The sequence below is a fragment of the Scyliorhinus canicula genome, chromosome 12, assembly GCF_902713615.1.
Source record: "Scyliorhinus canicula chromosome 12, sScyCan1.1, whole genome shotgun sequence".
Classification (NCBI taxonomy): Eukaryota; Metazoa; Chordata; class Chondrichthyes; order Carcharhiniformes; family Scyliorhinidae; genus Scyliorhinus; species Scyliorhinus canicula.
In genome coordinates, this window is record NC_052157.1 from 26,525,150 (window position 1) to 26,546,503 (window position 21,354).

At 45.8% G+C, this 21,354-nt stretch overlaps 1 protein-coding gene across 3 annotated transcripts in view; it reads left to right on the forward strand.

Moving 5' to 3' along the window:
• The window catches only part of atp8b4 (ATPase phospholipid transporting 8B4), a 372,477-nt gene that overhangs the window by 242,761 nt on the left and 108,362 nt on the right, over positions 1 to 21,354 (forward strand). For all 3 annotated transcript variants that reach the window (XM_038813489.1, XM_038813490.1, XM_038813487.1), the window contains 3 exons: positions 6,363 to 6,435; positions 11,486 to 11,556; positions 20,303 to 20,385. In XM_038813489.1, coding sequence (XP_038669417.1) covers positions 6,363 to 6,435; positions 11,486 to 11,556; positions 20,303 to 20,385 — 227 coding nt within the window. The remainder of the gene's footprint in view (positions 1 to 6,362; positions 6,436 to 11,485; positions 11,557 to 20,302; positions 20,386 to 21,354) is intronic.

A 21,354-nucleotide genomic window follows, 5' to 3' on the forward strand; every position in this document is an offset into this window, starting at 1 on the left:
TGGGCCAATTCAAACTGATTCCGGAAGGCTAGTGATGGGAGACGAGGAAATGGCTGGAGAACTTAATAAGTACTTTGCGTCTGTCTTCACAGTGGAAGACATGAGTAATATCCCAAAAATTATAGAGGGTCAGGGGGCTGAGTTGAGTATGGTTGCCATTACAAACGAGATGGTGCTAAAAGGTCTTAAAATTGACAAATCTCCTGGCCCCGATGGGCTACACCCTAGAGTTCTGAGAGAGGTGGCTGAAGAAATAGCGGAAGCGTTGGTTGAGATCTTTCAAAAATCACTGGAGTCAGGGAAAGTCCCGGACGATTGGAAGATCGCTGTTGTAACCCCCTTGTTCAAGAAAGGATCAAGACAAAAGATGGAAAATTATAGGCCAATTAGCCTAACCTCGGTTGTTGGTAAAATTCTAGAATCGATCATTAAGGATGAGATTTCTAAATTCTTGGAAGAGCAGGGTCGGATTAGAACAAGTCAACATGGATTTAGTAAGGAGAGGTCGTGCCTGACGAACCTGTTAGAATTCTTTGAGGAGGTGACAAGTAGGTTAGACCAGGGAAACCCAGTGGACGTGGTCTATCTGGATTTCCAAAAGGCCTTTGATAAGGTGCCACACAGGAGGCTGCTGAGTAAGGTGAGGGCCCATGGTGTTCGAGGTGAGCTACTGGCATGGGTTGAGGATTGGCTGTCTGACAGAAGGCAGAGAGTTGGGATAAAAGGTTCTTTTTCGGAATGGCAGCCGGTGACCAGCGGTGTCCCACAGGGTTCAGTGTTGGGGCTGCAGCTGTTCACCATATATATTAATGATCTGGATGAAGGGACTGGGAGCATTCTAGCGAAGTTTGCCGATGATACGAAGTTAGGTGGTCAGGCAGGTAGTGCTGAGGAATTGGGGAGGCTGCAGAAGGATCTAGACAGTTTGGAAGAGTGGTGCAGGAAATGGCTGATGCAATTCAACGTGAGAAAATGTGAGGTCTTGCACTTTGGAAAAAAGAATCCAAGCATAGACTACTTTCTAAACGGTGAGAAAATTCATAATGCCAAAGTACAAAGGGATCTGGGAGTGCTAGTCGAGGATTCCCTAAAGGTAAACATGCAGGTTGAATCTGTGATTAAGAAAGCGAATGCAATGTTGTCATTTATCTCAAGAGGGTTGGAATATAAAAGCAGCGATGTGCTACTGAGCCTTTATAAGGCTCTGGTTAGGCCCCATTTGGAGTACTGTGTCCAGTTTTGGGCCCCACATCTCAGGAAGGACATACTGGCACTGGAGCGTGTCCAGCGGAGATTCACACGGATGATCCCTGGAATGGCGGGTCTAACATATGATGAACGGCTGAGGATCCTGGGATTGTATTCATTGGAGTTTAGAAGGTTAAGGGGAGATCTAATAGAAACTTACAAGATAATACATGGCTTAGAAAGGGTGGACACAAAGAAACTGTTTCCGTTAGGCGAGGAGACGAGGACCCGTGGGCACAGCCTTAGAATTAGAGGGGGTAAATTCAGAATAGAGATGCGGAGACATTTCTTCAGCCAGAGAGTGGTGGGCCTGTGGAATTCATTGCCGCGGAGTGCAGTGGAGGCCGGGACGCTAAATGGCTTCAAGGCAGAGATAGATAAATTCTTGATGTCGCGAGGAATTAAGGGCTACGGGGAGAATGCTGGTAGGTGGAGTTGAAATGCCCATCAGCCATGATTGAATGGCGGAGTGGACTCGATGGGCCGAATGGCCTTACTTCCACTCCTATGTCTTATGGTCTTATGTGCAGGCTAGGTGGATTGGCCACGCTAAATTGCCCCTTAATTGGAAAAAATTAATTGGGTACTCTAAATTTATTTTTTTTTAATTTAAAAATTTGCCCCTTAATTGGAAAGAAAAATGGAGGACTTACCATGATCAGATTGGCAGCATGATTGATAGTTGCAAAATAGTTTTGTGTAGAACAAAGGGCATTTCATTGCACAGTCTTTTTGCCCATTGAAACTTGGAGAGAAAGGTGCAAAATATGTTTTGTTTTTCTAACAAGGGCTATAATATTCTGATAATTGATGGAAGTTTATTTTGTGTTCTTGAAACAAGGGCATTACTGACGTCTTTATTTTCCCTAAGAGTATTAAGAGGAAGCCATGTAGTTTGGGACTGGAGCTATGTGGGTAAGATCAGCTTTGGCAGATGGGTGCCTCTTGAAGGATATTAGAGCAGAGATTGGCAAAAGGAGACTCTGATAGAGGGTGTTTAAAATCATAAACGTTTAGATAGAGTTAAAGAAAGAGAATCTGGAAAATGAGTCGATAACCACAGAGCGCAGATTGACAAAAGAATCAATGACGACATGAGAACAAACTTCATGCACTGATTGACTAGGTTTCAGAATGCTTAGACAGAGTTAAAGAAAGAGAAACTATACATATGGATGGTGTATGGAGGGTGCGTGGACATATGGATGGTGTGTGAAGATATGGAAGATGCATGGACATATGGATGGTGCATGGAAGTATGGAGGGTGCATGGACATACGGATGGTGCTTGGACATAGATTTATAGGAGCTTTCATAAAAGAAAAAAACATTGCCAGGATATGGGAAGAGAGTGGGGGAACAAGATTAACTGGATGGCTCTTTGACATAGCCAGCACAGCTGCAATGAGTCAAACGTATTGTGATTCTGTATTAGTGACCAAAATGATTTTTCTTCCAAACATCTGGCAAACTTCTTAGAAACTTTTCTGTTGCTAGCCCACAGGTTAGGTTATTTATTGAATTTTAATGAAAAGTGCTGTTATTTGAATGTCACCTGTGGGATGCTGGTCCACTATCATAATTGTTAATATTAAATGTTAGAATATGATGGAGGAGTACAGTAGCTTGTCTTTTACCATCAACAAGTTTATTGTGCATCCAACTCAGCACAGACGCAAACTCCTTACAAAGTCCCCAAAGCAACAGTTCCAGCTGTGTCCTTTTGTACTCTTTTGGAGGTTGAGCCAATAGTCATCACTTATCTCTAACAAGGCAATTAGCCCAACATTGCAATTTGCCAAAGCATGCACTTGCCGTTATATTGATATATTGACAATAATCACTAGTTTAAGGTGTTCCATATAGAACAATATTATGGGGAGTTATATTTTTCTTAAGGTTTACCTCTGGGGGGGAGGCAGTATAAAGGAACACCTTCTCCACTAAACCCCTTTAATTTAATTATCAGATTATGTAACCAATCTTTCATTAGTAGTCTAAATAGATCGGTGTTTACATCTGACTCCTGACATTAACTGTAAATTACCCGTGACCTGTTCTTCAGCTGTTCATTATTTATTCTCTTAATGTTGACTTCTGCTGCTTTCAGAATCAAGCTCTGGATCCTCTGCAAAGGTATAAGCTTCAGAAACTTGCTAGGTTAATCAGAGCTCTTCGGAAAATGCGATTAGCATATATTTACAGGCCTAACTCAGTTAACACAACAGGCTCATGGAGGACCATGGATGAAAACATAATAATACTTAAAGCTAACTAGGAACTGTTGCTGCTGAGTGGCAGGGTTTTTGAGGTGTAAAGATCCCAATAAGTACAGTGGATCTTGATGTAAATTACAGTATTCAAAGTTATCACCACAATTGTCAAGGTTATTGTTTAACCAGCACTGGTTCGAGATACTGTTATACTAGTTGCCGTGAACCTGCTATTCTGCTCCCAGAGCTCTGGGCAGATGTTTAACTGCCTGGAAACCTTCAAAATTACACTGGTGAAATTACAAGCCATCTTGGAACTTAAGTTGGCAACCTGCAATAGAATAGCTAAGCTAAGCTAACACCACGGGGAGCGAAATACAATTGCAAATATCACAGGGGTATTAATTGCATTTCTGTGTGTTCACCCACGCGTTCGACAATTAAGCTTAATAACTCTACACTGTAACATTTCCTCTGTTAAATGATGTTGAACACTTGAGCAAGAATGCGCCTTTTTATTCTGGCATTTCAACCAGGTGGCATCAGTTTGTGAACATTCTATTAATTGTACTAATGAAGAATCAATGAAATGACTGGGCTCGAATGGTCTCCTTCGCACCGTAGTTGGTGTAAGGTGAAGGAAACTAAACTGTCCATGTCGTGGCACTAAAATTGTCAGTCACACTCTGACCACACTGATGCCTTGTGTAGGAATTTCAATCGGTGGCACGGAGGTTTGAGTTCCATTCTGGGGAACAAGTTGGTAAAGGATACCACTGGAGCCAATCTTTTTCTTTTAGAGTGCCCAATTCATTTTTTTCCAATTAAGAGGCAGTTTAACGTGGCCAATCCACCTACCCTGCACATCTTTGGGTTGTGGGGGCGAAATCCACGCAAACACGGGGAGAATGTGCAAACTCCACACGGACAGTGACCCTGGGCCGGGATCGAACCTGGGACCTGGTGCCATGAGGCAGCAGTGCTATCCACTGTGCCACCATGCTGCCCTGCTGGAGCTAATCTTTACTCAGCCTTACATTTATTTACTTGACAGTTGATTTTGACAGGTTGAATGAGCTTGACACTAATGAGTTTATGCCCTTTTTACACCCAACGTTTAACAGTTCCAAAGAGCGCCAGACCTCCACCAAGGGGCACCTTACCTCCCGTAATGGTGGCCTAAGACTATATCCGTACCTGTCCAAATGGGTACAACAGCTAACAAATAAATCTACTGAGTTCAGACCTGTCCCGAGCTGGTCTAATCCGCACAAAAATCCAACCTCGGTAACTGATGATTTAAATAGCCAGCTGCCTCCATAAACCACACACGCACAAAACACCGCCGACCTCAGTTCCACCCCCACCATGACAGAGAGCCAGTCCATCGTGGTGAAAATCTGGGCCCAGGTTTACCGGCCTAGCTTAATGCTGACAGTGGAGGCCTGCTGCAGTCAGGATCGAAAGCAGGATAAGGCAGTAGCAGGGCCACCTACCCATCCACCTTAGATTCCTTTCGCAGCTGCAGGTGCCCAGGGATCCCCGCAACAGTGGTAGCCTAGCTGCAAAAGTCATTTTCACTTTTAAATTCAACAAGGTTGGAGAGAGCGCACCTTTATTTTGAAGCACTTTCTCCCTTAGTTACCTCCTATGGTAGCCTGCTGCGTATTGTAAGGTGGTAGGCCTCTGATTGACTCTCCAGCATCAAGAACTTACCCACCATGCTTAACTTACCTGGTCAGCGAGCCCACCGTTTGGGTATTAGTTTGGTCAGGAGAAAATCACGAGTCACAGTTTCCCACACGGTGCGGTCTGCTGACCCGTATTTGAGCCTGATCGCAGGTTTCAGAAACCCATAAGGAAAACCCTGCCCTCGGTGTCTGAAATGGCCAATATTTCATTTCGTAACACTAATGCTCATGTTGAGCACACGTATTTCCACAAAAGAGTCACTGGTACAATAAGCGGTTCTCTTCAGAAAGTAAGGAGCTTGGGAGGATCTATAGACAGGGAACTGGGAAAGTTTGTTATTGAAACTGGGTGCAAACAAAGATACAGCCCAACTCTTTCACTTCATGACCATAAAATCAGGAGAGTGCATTATATGTGTCGATGTGTGGAGGATTGAAAGAAAGGCCACTTTTAAAAAAAATTAGATGTGAGTGTCGTTGGCTGGGACAGCATTTATTACCATTGTTCAGAGGGCATTTAAGAATCATGGAATCCCTACAGTGCAGAGAGCGGCCATTCAGCCCATCAGGTCTGCACCGGCCCCTGCTCCGATAGAGCACCCTACCGAGGTCCAATCCCCGCCCCATCTACACAACCCCAACCAACCTTTGGACACTAAGGTGCAATTTAACATGGCCAATTCACCTAACCTGCACATCTGTAGACGGTGGAAGGACACCAGAGCACCCAGGGAAAACGCACGCAGACATGGGGAGAATGTAGAAACTCCACACAGACAGTGACCCAAAGCCAGTTCCTGGAGCTGTGAGTAAGCAGTGCTAACCTCTGTGCCACCGTGCCGCCCTCCGAGTCAACCACAATGCTGTGGAATCACATGTAGGCCAGACTAGAAAAGGACGGCAGATTCCCTAAAGACCATTACTGAACTAGATGGGTTTTCACCACAATTGGCGATGGTTCAATGGTCAGCATCAGATGTTTTAATCCTGGATTTTTATTGAATTCAAATTTCAGCATCTGCTGTGGTGGGAATCAAACCCAGGTCCTCAAACCATTACCCCAGGTCTGTAGACTACTAGCCAAGTGACAATGCCACGGTACTACCTCATTCCTCTCAACAATCATTGTCTCTCGAAAGAGTATGTATTCTATAGAAGGACTGTGATGAGTGGGGGAGAAATATAACATTTTCTGCATACTTTTTTCCAGGCTGCAGAATGAGAAATGGATGAATGTTCGAGTAGGAGATGTAATCAAATTGGAAAACAATCAGTTCGTGGCAGTAAGTACTGTTGTTGAGAACTTAATTATTCATAAGTTTGCCCTCGGGATCTGGGGGCCCTGTCAAGGTTGTGTTTAAACTGAGAAGGTGGCATTGTACAATCTCCTGAAACAACTCCACTGATTATATAAATATTTTAAAATATGCCAGTTGTTCTTCATGCTAATCGGCAAAATTCCCTAACCATTCATGCGTCAAACTGTGATTCAGCTCTATCTGTCTCTCATTTATTTTAAACAGTGTTTGATTTAAGTCAGCCCAAAGCGAACCTACTTCAGATCAACCTGCATTAAAGCAATGCTTACCGACACTTCATAGCAAAAAACTATTCTGTATAGTTGTAATGATGCACTTTCACAGCCTTCACTGGAAACACAAAAGGTTTTTATTCATAAGAAGAACTGAACAACAGTGCACCATCCCACACGGCTGCCCGAAAATATAATTAGCAGCGATATGAGGAAAGATACAATTAATAGACAATTTTATTGGATTTACAGCACTGTCGCTAGCCATATGGGCTCACTGATTCATTTATTTCGGATTTCATGTCATCATTAGATGGTTCCAATTCTCTTCCCGCACTTAATGGTGCATTAAGGAAGACTTTGATAGTTGCCTGTTGCCACAGCTAAGCATGCTCGGAACAGGTCGCCGGTCTGTCGCCAGAGGCTTATAGCTTGAGGGGCGCCATTCCACATCAAGTGTGGCTCCTTGCATGTTGGAAGGATTTTTTCAGGCTGACACGGAACCTGGTTTGGCTGCGTTATGAATGCACCCCGGCTGGAGCAATGGTTAGCACTGGGACTGCGGCGCTGAGGACCCAGCTTCGGATCCCGGCCCTGGGTCACTGTCTGTGTGGAGTTTGCACATTCTCCCTATGTCTGCGTGGGTTTCACCCCCACAACCCAAAGATGTGCTGGTTAGGTGGATTGGCCACACTACATTGCCCCTTAATTGGAAAAGAAAAATAATTGGCTACTCTTTTTTTTATAAATTTAGAGTACCCAATTTATTTTTTCCAATAAAGGGGCAATTTAGCGTGGCCAATCCACCTACTCTGCACATTTTTAGGTTGTGGGGGCGAAACCCACGCAAACACGGGGAGAATGTGCAAACTCCACACGGACAGTGACCCAGAGCCGGGATCGAACCTGGGACCTCGGCGCCGTGAGGCAGCAGGGCTAACCCACTGCGCCACTGTGCTGCCCTAATAATTGGCTACTCTAAATTTATTTTTAAAAATGAATGCACCCCAGCAAATCTTCTGCCTGAGAGAGGACCCCACCTCTTGAAGTGGAGTCCTCACTCTCACTCATTCCCAATTGGTTCCCCCATTCTAGGTGACCCTTACCCTGCTGTGTTGCCCTTAAAGGGGACAATCACCACAAATCACCATAATGTCATACTGACCCTGTCCTTAAAAAGGCGAGTGCGAAGAGCAAATCATGCATGGTGTTAGGGGGGATGAATTTGCAGAAATCACTGCACGCTCAGAGCCTTGTTCCATCCTTCAAAAGTAGTTTATTTTACACCGGTGGGGAAAGCGCCTGGTCTATCCCAGTGCTTTTCCAAAGATCAACAGAAAGGTTTCAGCATTCTCCACTTTTGTAGAAAGATACATTCACACAGTTCAACTTGACTGGAAGTTGTCCTGTCAAAGATAATCGCTATTTCGTTGTTTTAAGAATCAGAGACATCGAAATACATTTCCATATGATAGCCTAGTGAGCGCTCCCCATTCATGAGAGAACAGGAGCGTCCACTCACAGGCGGTTCACATGGCTTGCATTCATAGAAACCAGCGGGATGCCTTTAACAAGTGAGCCCGGCCTTCTCGATTTATGTTTTAAATCATTGTTCCCCTTGCTCTTTATTTTAACTAATGCTATCCCTGATTGCTGTCTGGTTTCAGCTATTATCACGAACTTGGGTTAAGTGTCTTATCAGTGTGTCTTTGTGTTTGTACTAATGTCTTTGAGGGTGTGGGCTGATTCAGATTTGCTATGTCCAGACAGGACACCATTTTCTCTATGGTGTCAGTTCTGAGCTACAGAATCCCTGTTCTGGTTTGTCACACAATGGATGCTGGGTGCCACCTTTGCACCCTGGCTAAACGGGGTCAATATTTGCCCCCTCCAACACAGGGTATATTCATCAATGCAGATGTCATGCTTTATTACATACGGAGACTATCTTTAAGTTGCTGGACGTTTCTAAACTGTAACCTAAAATTGATCAGCACATTCACACTTTCTGAGTTTCTGATCAAACTACAACTGAACTCTTGGAATGGCCCATTCAGCAAAATGGCAGTCAGTCCTAAAGTGCCGAATCATAGGATTTACAGTGCAGGAGGAGGCCATTCAGCCCGTCGAGTTTGCACTGGCCCTTGGAAAGACCACCCTACATAAGCACACGCCTCCACCCTATCCCCGTAACCCAGTAACCCCACCTAATCTTTTGGACACCAAGGGGCAATTTAGCATGGCAATTCCACCGAACCTGCACATCTTTGGACTGTGGGAGGAAACCGGAGCACCCGGAGGAAACTCACGCAGACACGGGAAGAAAGTGCAACCTCCTCACTGACAGTTGCCTGAGGCCGGAATTGAACCCGGGACCCTGGAGCTGTGAGGCAGCAGTGCTAACTACTGTGCCACGGTGCTTCAAACTGAGCTTCACTTTCATATAAGAGTGCAGTAAAATGTTTGAAAATATTCCTGTCATTGGAAAACATTCAAAAATTCACCATAACACCACAGAATTTTTAAAAAATGCCTTATTTAATGGGATGTGGCTGGCCCATCATTTATTGCCCATCCTAATTCCCCTTGAGGGGGTATTTCAGAGTTTACCACATTGCTGTGGATCTGGACAATAATCTTTATTGTTACAAGGAGGCTTACATTAACACTGCAATGAAGTTACAGCGAAAAGCCCCAAGTCACCACATTCCGGCGCCTGTTCGGGTACACTGAGGGAGAATGTCCAAATTATCTATGTAGGCCAGACCAGGTAAGGTTGGCAGACTTCCTTCCCTAAAGGACATTTGGTGGACCGGATGGGTTTTTAACGACAATTGACAATGTCTTCCTGGTCATCATTCGACTTTTAATTCCAGATTTTTATTGAATTCCAATTTCACCATTTGCATTACCCTCGGTTTCTGGATTACTAGCCCAGTGACAATATCACTGCCTCCCCCTAATGTGAGCATGCAACTTAGAGCCACAACACTTGCTTTCTCTCACACTTATCTATCATGTAAACGGTTTCTATTTTTAGCCATACTTCTACTAACTTCTGGTTTATCAATCCAATGTGACTCACTCCCGTGGCAACCCTTTTAGCTCCATATCCTAGCACTGTGTTACACCGACTGACTTGCCTGTCTCCCCAGTATAGCAAAGTGAAATAAATTGCGTAATGTAGAATCCTGCTTAGTCTTTTCTGGATCCATTCTGCCTTCTGACTGCACTTGTTGCCTTTAACCTTTCTGTCAGTCTCCCTGCTTTCAAGTAGCGGTGAAGTCTTCCTGCAGCTTCCAATTCACTCTTGTCACCCAGTCCTGGGAAGTCACTGTTCATTTTTATAGATGAACCATTGTTACAATTGTACAGAGTTGGCGAGACCACACCTGGAGTAATGTGCAAAGTTTTGGTCTCTGTGCCGAAGGAGGCATTATGATATTCATCCTCTTTCACTCAACAATCCCACACACATGCGCACACACTGAAATCCGGAAACCGTCACGATATTCCTACCAAGCTCCACATCTCCGACCTCCTCCACTAAACCCTTTCCTCATAGCTTCCCTGTAGCCCACTTTTAACAATGAAAGAACAGTGCAATTAATTCAAGAAAGGGGAACTATTTGGAAGGCGAAAGAAAGCACAATTAGATCTTTAGATAAAAGGAACAATTACCTTAAACGTTGCTGCACTTTTATCAACAATGAATTGAATCGGAAAATGGCGTTTCTCTCAATTAACTTTGCCGTTCCTCTTTCCAACGTTCTCTGTCATCCTGGAATTATTGGCATTGTTTGTTTTGCCTTTGCTTCGAGTTCAAGCTCACTGAATCACCCTGTTCAGACCCTGCCCCCTATCTCCTCCCCCACATCGTCCTCCACCCCTAATCCCCAGCTTCTGTGCCTATGTGCTTTATAGAGCTCTCAGGTTGAAATCAATCTTTGAAATCCGTTGGTGTTTTAAAACTGCTGGTGCCTCATGCTTCTTTGCATCAGCAGAGAGTCTTAAGATTAAGCTTTCAAGTAGCGGTGAAGTCCTCCTGCAGATATTACAACTTCCAATTCACTTTTGTCACCCAGTCCTGGGAAGTCACTGTTCATTTTTACAGATGAACCATTGCTACAATTGTACAGAATTGGCGAGACCACGCCTGGAGTAATGTGCAAAGTTTTGGTGTCCATGCCTAAGGAAGCATTATACAACTCAGATTCACTAGATTGGCTCCTGGGAAGAGAGTATTGACCTATGATGAGAGGCTGAGTAATTTGGGCCGACGCTCGTTCTGGGGTTTAGAGGAATGAGAGGTGATCGTATCGAAACCTACAAGATTCTGAAAGGGCTTGGCATGGAAGGCACCCCAGATGTCGATTTTCCTGGTCGGGGAATCTAGAAGATGGGGGCGCAGTCTCAGGATAAGGGGCCGATCGTTTAGGACTGAGATGAGGAGGAATTTCTTCACTGAGGAGGAATGTGAATCTTTGGGATTCTCTACGGAGGGTTCTGGATGCTCCATGGTGGAGAACATTTGCCACTGACATGGACAGACCTTTCTGCTCTTGGCAGGCTCAGCATATGGGGAGCGGGCGGGAAAGTGGAGTTGAGATTGAGGGCCATCCATGTGGTATTGAACGGCAGAACAGATTCAAGCGGCTGAATGATCCCCTCCTTCTCCTATTTATTGAATTTATGGTGTCCTTACAGAGATAGAGGTATAGTGTTGCATTTTCAGGATGCTAATTGGCTGCGTTTATGAAATTTGATTTTGGTTGATTTTTTTTCCTGATGTCTACTTACAGGCTGACCTGTTGCTGCTATCGAGCAGTGAACCACATGGTCTTGGTTATGTCGAGACAGCCGAGCTTGATGGGTGAGAATCTTTTTCTTTCTTCATTTACGGATTTGCTCGGCCAGCATTTATTGCCTGTTCCTAATCTTAAACTGCTCTGTGCAGTCCTGCAAGATCAGTTCTTATCAATGGGGTGCTGAATTGAAGTGACGCTGCCACTGAGAGATGGCAAGTAATTTAATGGCCAGTGGAATCGGTACATTATTATCCAATAAGGTCTGTGTTGACTGTCCGATTGGAGTAGTCCTCCCCTGAAAATGTTCTCAAATCCTGGGCAAAGAATGCAATAAACGACTCATGCCTTTCACAACCTTAGTGTGTTCTGAAGTGCTTCACAACCATATGCTCTCGAAGTGTTATCATTGTTGCAATACAGGAAAAATGGCAACCAATCTCTGCACTGCAAGATCCCACAGACAGGTACATATTCCTGAGCTTGTAGTATTAGATTCTTCTGCTTCTTTAACAAATCAAATGAGCTAACTCTCTCTCTCTGCCCATGCAGAGCTCATCCTTCCTTTAACAGTGGTCATGGGGATGAGACCTTTCCTTTAGTGGACCATCTACCGTGAACCCCTTTTTTACAGAAAACATTTACCACTCTCTCCACCAGCAGCACTGCCCGGCTAGTGCCGCGCCCAACCCCCACTATGTTTGAGAGGTGAGAGGTTGGTGATGTCCAGTCGTCAACCCTGTCGTGTTCAGCAGCAAGTCATGAAGGCTTTGTTGAGGAGATACCAGGTCTGCGCGTTTTGTTCTTTTCGTCTCTCACAAAATGCTTGCTCCCGCTGGCATCCCGTTTTGTAACCCAACGACCTGCTAATAAAGGCAGCCCAATGAGAGAAGTGAGCAGGAATGACGGCAGTCCTGTGCTTCAAATTTGTGACCTCCAGATTTGTACCTAAAAGTTCCTAATGCCCAAGCCACTTCTATTTTTGAATTTTCGCAGTACTTCTTCCTTCTCAACAGCGACACCTGCAACTCATATCAGCACAGGTGGCACAGTGGTTAGCACTGCTGCCTCACAGTGCCAGGGACCCAGGTTCGATTCCGGCCTTGGGTGACTGTCTGTGTGAAGTATGCACGTTCTCCCCGTGTCTGGGTGTGTTTCCTCCGGGTGCTCCAGTTTCCTCCCACATCCAAAGATGCACGGTTTAGGTGGCTTGGCCATGATCAATGCATGGAGTTAGGGAGGGGGAATGGGCGTAGGTACGAGGGTCGGTGCAGACCTGATAGGGCAAATGGCTTCCTTCTGCACTGATGATAAAAAATCCCCCCCCCCCCACTCCTGTCCTGTTGTGTTCTCCTGCCAAACGCAATCCCACACAACTTTCGCAACATCCCCATATTATTTGCTGACTCTACTTTTTAAAAAAATCACTTCAATCAGTGGCTGCACACTCTGCTCCCAGTCGGAAGGTTGTGGGTTTGAATCCCACTTCTGGAATTGCAGGAGTGCAGCATTGTGTTGCTGGTATTGACTTTCAGGCCCTGTCTGCCCTCTACAGGTAGATTTGAGACAAGGCAAGACACTAAGCACAGGGGCAAGGGAGTTCTCCTCACCAGTGTCCAGGAGCGAAATTCTCTGACCCCATGCAGGGTCAGAAATTCTCCGCCACCCGGGAATTGGCGGGGGCGGGAATCACCCCACGCCGATTGGCGAGCCCCCTGCGGCGATTCTCCGGCCTGCGATGAGCCAAAGTCCCGCCGCTGGGAGGCCTCTCACGCCGCCGAGGTTTGAACCGCCTCTGGTGGCGGCTGGGTCGGCGGCGCGAGCGGGCCCCCTGGGGTTCTGGGGGGGGCTGGGGTGGCGATCGGACCCCGGGGAGGTGCCGCCATGGTGGCCAGGCCCGCGATCGGGGCCCACCGAATGGCGGGTGGGCCAGTGCTGTGGGGGCACTCTTTTTCTTCCGCCACTGCCACTGCCTCCACCATGGCGGAGGCAGAGGAGAATCTCCCAGCGCGCATGCGCCGGTGGTGACGTCAGCGGCAGCTGCTGCTGACGCCACCACCGGCGCATGCGCGAACCGGCGAAGGTCTTTCAGCCAGCCCCGTCGCTGGGCGGTTTTGGTGCCAGTCGGCGTGGTGCCAACCGCTCCGGCGCGGGCCTAGCCCCCAAAGGTGCGGAGAATTCCGCACCTTTGGGGAGGCCCAACCCCGGAGTGGTTGGCGCCACCTCCCTACGCCGGGACCCCCCCCGCCCCGCCGGGTAGGGGAGAATCCAGTCCCTGGTCAGACTTTACCCCTCGTCCACCAATGACCTAATACAGATGATCTGGCTATTACCACGTCGCTGTTTGAGGGACTTTGTAGTGCACAGATCAGTTGCCACGTTTCACAACGTTACAATGGTAGTAACTCTTCAAATACCTAGTTGGCTTCAGAATATACAATATGTAAACCTTGTGTAAATGTTGCCATTATCAATCGTAATGGTGCAAGTTGAATAAGGAGCCTATGAGAGTGGCAAAACACATACCTGGGACAGGAACTATTAATTTTGTAACTTTCAGTATATAAAACAAAGCTGGAAAAAAATATGTCTGAGTATTTAATTTATGGTCTCAATTAAAAGGGACATGCTATTGAAAAGAGGAAAACAACACCAAAGTACTTGAAAGCATTAAAAAAGTCCCTGCTGAGTGGGGTTGACAGCAGAAGTTCAGTTCTCACCCTTTCACTGGCGTGACCTTCCTACTAAACTCTTGTAATCTAACTGCGATTTTGTTTTTCCTCCACATAATGATATGGATCCTGCTGACTGGAATAGTCATCCCCTACGTTGTCACTCCCTCTTCCCCCACCCCCAAAACATACCTGAGTGCACCATCATTTTGAGTGCTTCGAGTCAGGCAGAATTAACTTGATAATCCCCCACCCTGTTTTGTAAAGCTCCTTATCCTGAACCACTTCTCAAGTGTTTTGTTGCACTGCTGCCTTTGTAAAAATTATCATTGCCCAAAAATTTTAATGATCTGATTTGATTTATTGTCACATCTACCGAAGTACTGTGAAAAGTATTTTTCTGCGGCCGAGGAACATGCAGTACGTACATAGTAGACACAAGAATAATCAACAGAGAACATTGACAAATGGTGCATCGACAAAACAGTGATTGGTTACAGTGCGGAACAAGGGGCCAAACAAAGCAAATACATGAGCAAGAGCAGCACAGGGCGTCGTGAATAGTGTTATTATTACAGGGAACAGATCAGTCTGAGGGGGAGTCGTTGAGGAGTCTTGTAGCTGTGGGGAAGAAGCTGTTCCTGTGTCTGGATGTATGGGTCTTCAGACTTCTGTATCTTCTGCCTGATGGAAGAGTCTGGAAGAAGGCAATGCCTGGGTGGGAGGGGTCTCTGATAATGTTGTCTTGTCAAACGTCTGCCTTGTCAAACGTCTTTAAAGAATACGACTGTTACAAGAAGCAGTTAACAGAGACACTTTTCTTGTGGCTTTTTCTTCCCTCACTGGCGATTCAGTTTTAAGCAGCTGTAAGCTTTTAAAGTATTAGTGTTTGCCTTTTTGTTTGAGCCTCACAGCAAAGCCAAATTTGCAGTGGATCCTCCCACCAGCTCTACGGTCGAGTTTCAGATTTTAAAAAATCTCATCCTTAAAGTTACAAATTCAATGCGCAGAGTGGACAGGGCAAAGCCTTAATCCATCTCATTGCTTGCTGCAAACACCAATTCAAATTCAAATTGAACCCAATTCATGGTTTCCGTAAGGGGGACACACCAGATCCAAGCTGACAAGAAAAGACACTTCATCTTAGACTTGATCTGATACTTGCTTGGGCAAGCAAGGCCAATACGCGATCGAGTTACAGATTTTAAATGCCCGTTAGATCAGCACTTGTAAAGTGCAGCCATCTGGTGGCCGTAATTCGTTGTTACAATCACTAGGTGGAAATTCTATTTGGTGTTCCGATGGCTGAGAGAGAGAGAGAGAGCGACAGATCACTGCTACTTCAAAACAAGCCACAAATTAAGAGTGAGGCTGTATTTATCTAGCATCAATCATGACCTCAAGATATCCCAAAACACTTCAGTGCTTCTGAGGTGTAGTCACTCTTGCAATGCAGAAAGCAGAGCAGATGGTTTGCATACAGCAAGTTCCCACAGAGAGTGAAGTGTTAATAATCAGTTGATGTGTCTTTTAATGATGTTGTTTGCGGGACGGATATTGGTTGAGACACCCAAGAGGAATTTCCCTGCTCCTCTTCAAAATTGTGCCACATGATCCACCCCCTCGCTTTTGCTAAGCTGTCACATTGTTTATGCGACATTTAGTACTGGAAGAGCTGAAATGTTGGATGCCATCGTTTTCAGTCCCTATTCCAGACTCCATTTCCAAGCGACCACCTCCATTCCTCTTCCCGGTAACAGTCTGAGATTAAAACCTGTCTGTTAGCAACCTTGGTGTTACTGTTACAATCCTTGAAGAGACTTTTGTGAAGAGCTATGAATTTTCCAGTGATTGAAGCGAAGAATCACAAACAAAGATTTTGTGTTTTTAAGACTTTTAATGTGACAAAAAGCTAAAATCAAGATTGACTAAACATTTTGTTGGTAACTAATGTTCTAAACTACATAAAAGACATTCCCTATTAACTTCTTACGCAACTGAAAGTTCTACCCCACATTTATACATTATATTGCACTCTCAGCAAACATGTAGAGCACGATGTAACGGCATTGTTGGGCCTGACATAGTGTCGGGATGAGGTTGTTTCGCCGATTGAAACGTCTCACGTGATTTAACGGAGGCATCGTGATCTAGATCTCGCCCTCGCCATTAGGGTCATTTAAATATGTATTTGCAGGATTCTCCAGGCGACTGGGACCTAACAGCCACAACTGGGAGACCTCGCCAGGGTACCATTTGAAAATGAAAATAAAAATCACTTATTGTCACAAGTAGGCTTCAAATGAAGTTACTGTGAAAAGTCCCTCGTCGCCACATTCCGGCACCTGTTCGGGGAGGCTGGTACGGGAATTGAACCGTGCTGCTGGCCTGACTTGGTCTGCTTTAAAAGCCAGCGATTTAGCCCAGTGTGCTAAACCAGCCCCAGTGTGCTAAACGAGCCCCATTTAATACTGGTTTCCACAAATGTTGACCAGTCATAATGCCACCTGGAAAAGGAGGGGGTTCCCAGACCATTAGAGGTCCCCAGGTGGTCAGGGACAGGGCAGGGTGGCACCCTGGCACTTCCTCTGGAACCCGGGCACGTTGATACCACCAGCCTGGCACTTGGCAATGCCACCCAGGGTGCCCGGACAAGGGTAGCAGTGCCCGGGTAACAGGTTGGCACTGACTGATTGGGCTGAGGGGGCCTTACCAGGTGGAGGGGATGTGATTGAGGGGACAAGAGATCAGGGCAGCCAGACAAAAAAGGCCCTCCGATCTGTGAGGAGCCTTTCCTGCTGGGCCTCCCAGTATGAGCTCGGCGTAGAGAAACTCCCCAAGGCCAAAATGAAATTGCAGAGTGCCGTTGAATAGCGGGGTGTTTGTCAGCAGCTGTTTCTCGATGCTAAGCCGCTAAATACACCCAAAACCGGACACAGATTTTGTTCCAGTTAAATTGCGCTCGTAGTGTTGTATAGGGGGTCTGTTTAGCTCAGTTGGCTGGACAGCTGGTTTGTGATGCAGAGCGACGCCAACAGCTCGAGTTTAGTTCTGGTACCAGCCAAGGTTATTGATGAAGGTTATGTGTGACATGTGGTGACCCTCAGGTTAAATCACCCCCAGTCTGCCCATGATCCTCTGGGACTGTGGCGACATATACTTTTTTAAAAAAGTATTGAATATAAAGTCCCAAGCTCCTCCCAGCTCTAGCAGTTAGGATGTCTTCTCCCTACCCCACCAGGGTGAATCTTCCAGTGTCCTTTCAAACCATTTCCCCCCCACTCGATCTTTTAAGCATACTAAAACATACTTCAGCGCACTTTGGGAGTTTTGTGGGTCTCTAACTCTTCACAAGCCTTGTTTCTTTGAATTGGGAATCAATCCCCACCAGCAGTTTGTTGGGCAGCTAACTGGAAACAACCCTTTCTTCCTGACTGGCATAGCAGCAAGTGTTGTGGGTGGTCTTCCCCTAAATCTCTTAGTCTGACTGACTGAGAGTCTGTATAGCAGCTGCCTCGCCCTTTGTGTCCAGATGTTTAAACTTGCACCTGACTTTGAATAGGTTTCAATTTGAGTTTCTGCCAGCATATCGAGCAGGTCTCATGAGCTTGTCACTGTGCAGACTTAGTAGCAGGCCCCATTCCCCTCTACAACCTACCCAATTATACTGTGAATTAAAGGAGACAGTTTAAAACATAACCTCAGTGTTTGTAACAGTCACATTTGATCCTGAGATCAGCCTGGGACCTCATATTCATGGCATTACTGACACTGCCTATTTCCACCTCAATAACATCAGCTGAATTTTGCCCCTGTCTCAGCTCATCTGCAGCTGAAACACTCTTTCATGTTTCATTAGCTCTAGACTCAACTATTCCAAGACACTCCTGGCTGGTTTCCTACATTAATCCCCCTGTAAACTTGAGGCTATCCAAAACTGCTCCCTGTGTCCTAACTTGCACAAATTCCTGCTCCCCTTTCATCCACAGAAGCACATGATCAGCACAGTTGCTTCACAACCCCAGGGTCCCAGGTTTGATTTGCGGCTTGGGTCACTGTCTGTCGGAGTCTGCACGTTCTCCCCGTGTCTGCGCGGGTTTCCTCCGGGTGCTCCGGGTTCCTCCCACAAGGCCTGAAAGACGGGCTTGTTAGGTGAATTGGACATTCTGAATTCTCTCCCTGTGTACCCGAACAGGCGGTCGAATGTGGCGACTAGGGGATTTTCACTGTAACTTCACTGCAGTGTTAATGTATGCCTACTTGTGACAGTAAAGATTATTACCATCTCTGCGCCCGCTGTCTTACATTGGTTCCCAATCAACAACATCTTGATTTTAAAACTTTCATCCTCAATTTCAAATCCCTCCTTGGTCTCTTCGCTACATATCTCTGTAAACGCTACCAGCCCCACAACCTACCGCAATATCTGCACCCCTCTAAATCTATCCCCAAGTATAAACCCTCCACCAATGGTGGCTGTGCCTTCAGTTGCATAGGCCCCAAGCTCTGAAATTTTCTCCCTATACATCTCTGCCTCGCCACCTTGCTTTCGTCCTTCAAGACACATCTTAAAATCTACCAACCTCATATCTGATCATACCTTGTTTTCTAACACTCCTGTCAAGCACATTGAAGCATTTCATTACCTTAAAAGTTGCAATATATGTCCAGGGCGAGAAAGAGGCCGATGTTCTGGCCTTTGCTTCCCTGATAGCCCGGCGACAAATACTGCTGGCATGGAGGGACTCAAAACCCCCGAAGACCGAGCTATGGCTTTCGGACATGTCAAGTTTTCTGGGTATGGAAAAAATTAAGTTCGCCTTGAGGGGATCTGTACTGGAGTTCGCCCGAAGGTGGCAACCATTCATCGACTTCTTCGCGGGAGAGTGAACGTCAGCTGTGGGGGAGGAGAGGGGGGAGATTAGAGTAGAGTAGGAGGGATAAATAGGCGGGTAGTGTCGATGGGAGAGGAGCGGGCTTGTGCAGTATGGTTCGATTGAAGTATTGATTTTACGTTGATGTTTCCACATTTTTGCCTTTATTGTTTTTTTTTGTTGTTATCTATAACTGTTTACAATGCCGAAAAATACCTCAATAAAATTGTTTGATTTAAAAAAAAAGTTCCAATATAGATATAACATTGCTGAAGACCCCCTCGATAATGTTGGGGGCAGCACATTGGTTAGCACTGTTGCCTCACAGGACCAGGGACCTGGGTTTAATTCCAGCCCGGGTGACCGTGTGGAGCTTCACTTTCTCCCCGTGTCTGTTTGGGTTTCCTCCGAGTGCTCCGGTTTCCTTCCACAGTCCAAAGATGTGCGGGTTCGGTGGATTGGCCATGCTAAATTGCCCCTTAGTGTTCAGGGATGTACAGATTAGGTGGGGTTATGGGGATAGGGCAGGGGAATGGGCCCAGGAAGGGTGTTCTTTCCGAGGGTCAGTGTAGATGCGATAGGCTGAATGGCCTCCTCCTACACAGTAGAGATTCTATGGTTCTACTGCACCAAAGTGTCAACTTTAAGTTTTTGTGTGCAAGACTTGGGACTGGGATCCAGGCAAGAGCGTTACCAACAGAACCATGGCTGATGTCAAGGTCAACTTGACACCTAATTGATCTCTCCAGAGTTTTTAAGCTAAATGAGGCTGATCCAATTTAATGACTGCGTTTTACTCTGTAGGAAATGACCAGCTTTCTGCAGTATAATGTACTCTGGTAATGTAGCTTTCTTTCAGTAATTTTATTCTTTCAAGGACAATGGTATTCTGCATTAAATAAAAATATCACCAGCAGCTAGTTTTTTAGAGCCCCTAGTGATTTTAAGATGTGTCTTGAAATAAGGGAGGTATAAGACAGTCCTTTATCTGTGTATTCAGTCTTATGCATATTAAACACGCTGAATTTGAGGGGAACAAAATTGATTCATGTTTGGAAGAACAGGATAGAACTTGTTATGTATGCTGCATTTTACATCCTCAAGGTGTTCAAAATCTTGCATTTCTGACTAAATACGCGTCTTTAGTAGTAGGAATTATTTGCAACATTTTTACCCGATTTATTAGAACAGTGAAATGGATGTAAGTGTTTCCTGCGTCTATTTTGTGTGAGGTGAAATCATTATGTTCCTCTGACTTGCTCCAACAGAGAAACCAATTTGAAAGTTCGACAAGCACTGACAGTAACATCAGAACTTGGTGCAGATATGTGTAGATTGGCAGAGTTTGATGGTGAGTCTAATTTATTGTATTAATGTTGTGGGAGTTTCTCAGCCATTTGAGTATTCCCCCCTCCCCCCCTCACACACGCACACACGCGCGCACACACACACACACACACACACACACACACACAACTGACAAGATGACGCTCGGAGTTGTAGTTCAAGATGTTAATTCAAGCTTTAACAGGGGAGGTAAACATCCACCGTGTGGCCTGCCAGCTGGCAGAACAAAGAAATACAGTGGCAATTTATACCTTTAGCTTATCTTACAAGTAATTAATGTCAATCAAAAGTGTTCCTTTTTTAGAAAACATTGGGCTGGATTCTCCATCGGCAGCGCACTCACGCCCGCGGATTTCCCGACGGCATGGGGGTGCCAACAATGGGAAACCCCATTGGCCGGCTGCTGGGTTGGAGAATCCTGCTGCCAGCAGGGGCACGGCGCACAAGAAAATGGAGAATCCCGCCCATTATACCCATTCACAACTAATGGTAAAGCTGCAGAAAAACGCCCCTGGGCTGGCACCCCTCACCTGCACCATCACTGGTATAAGAACTGGGATTTCTGCTACGCCTGTGCGCACGCATGTCATGTTCTTAATACCACGGTTGTGCCCTGAACCTCTGCTGCCAACGTACATGTAACAGCACCTTCCTTCAAGAATAGCACCAGCTATTCAATCGGGAAGGACACCGCAGTCCAAACTGATCCTCTGCACTTTCCACCGGGTTACTGAACAACAATCGGGGCAGAAGCTTTGATTTCCACCCTCACCCCGACCAACCAATTTAAAAGATTCATTTGTTTCCTATGAGATTTGTATATAAAGGGAGTGTACACTAAGGCCAGGGTGAGGCATGATTCCAATCTGGTACTGATCTCTCCATTGCTGTGGGCCAAACTTGATGAGAATCCCAATTTCCGTTATCTCGTAGTAAGATTCAAAATCTTACCTCTGTGTGCACTTCCTGCCAG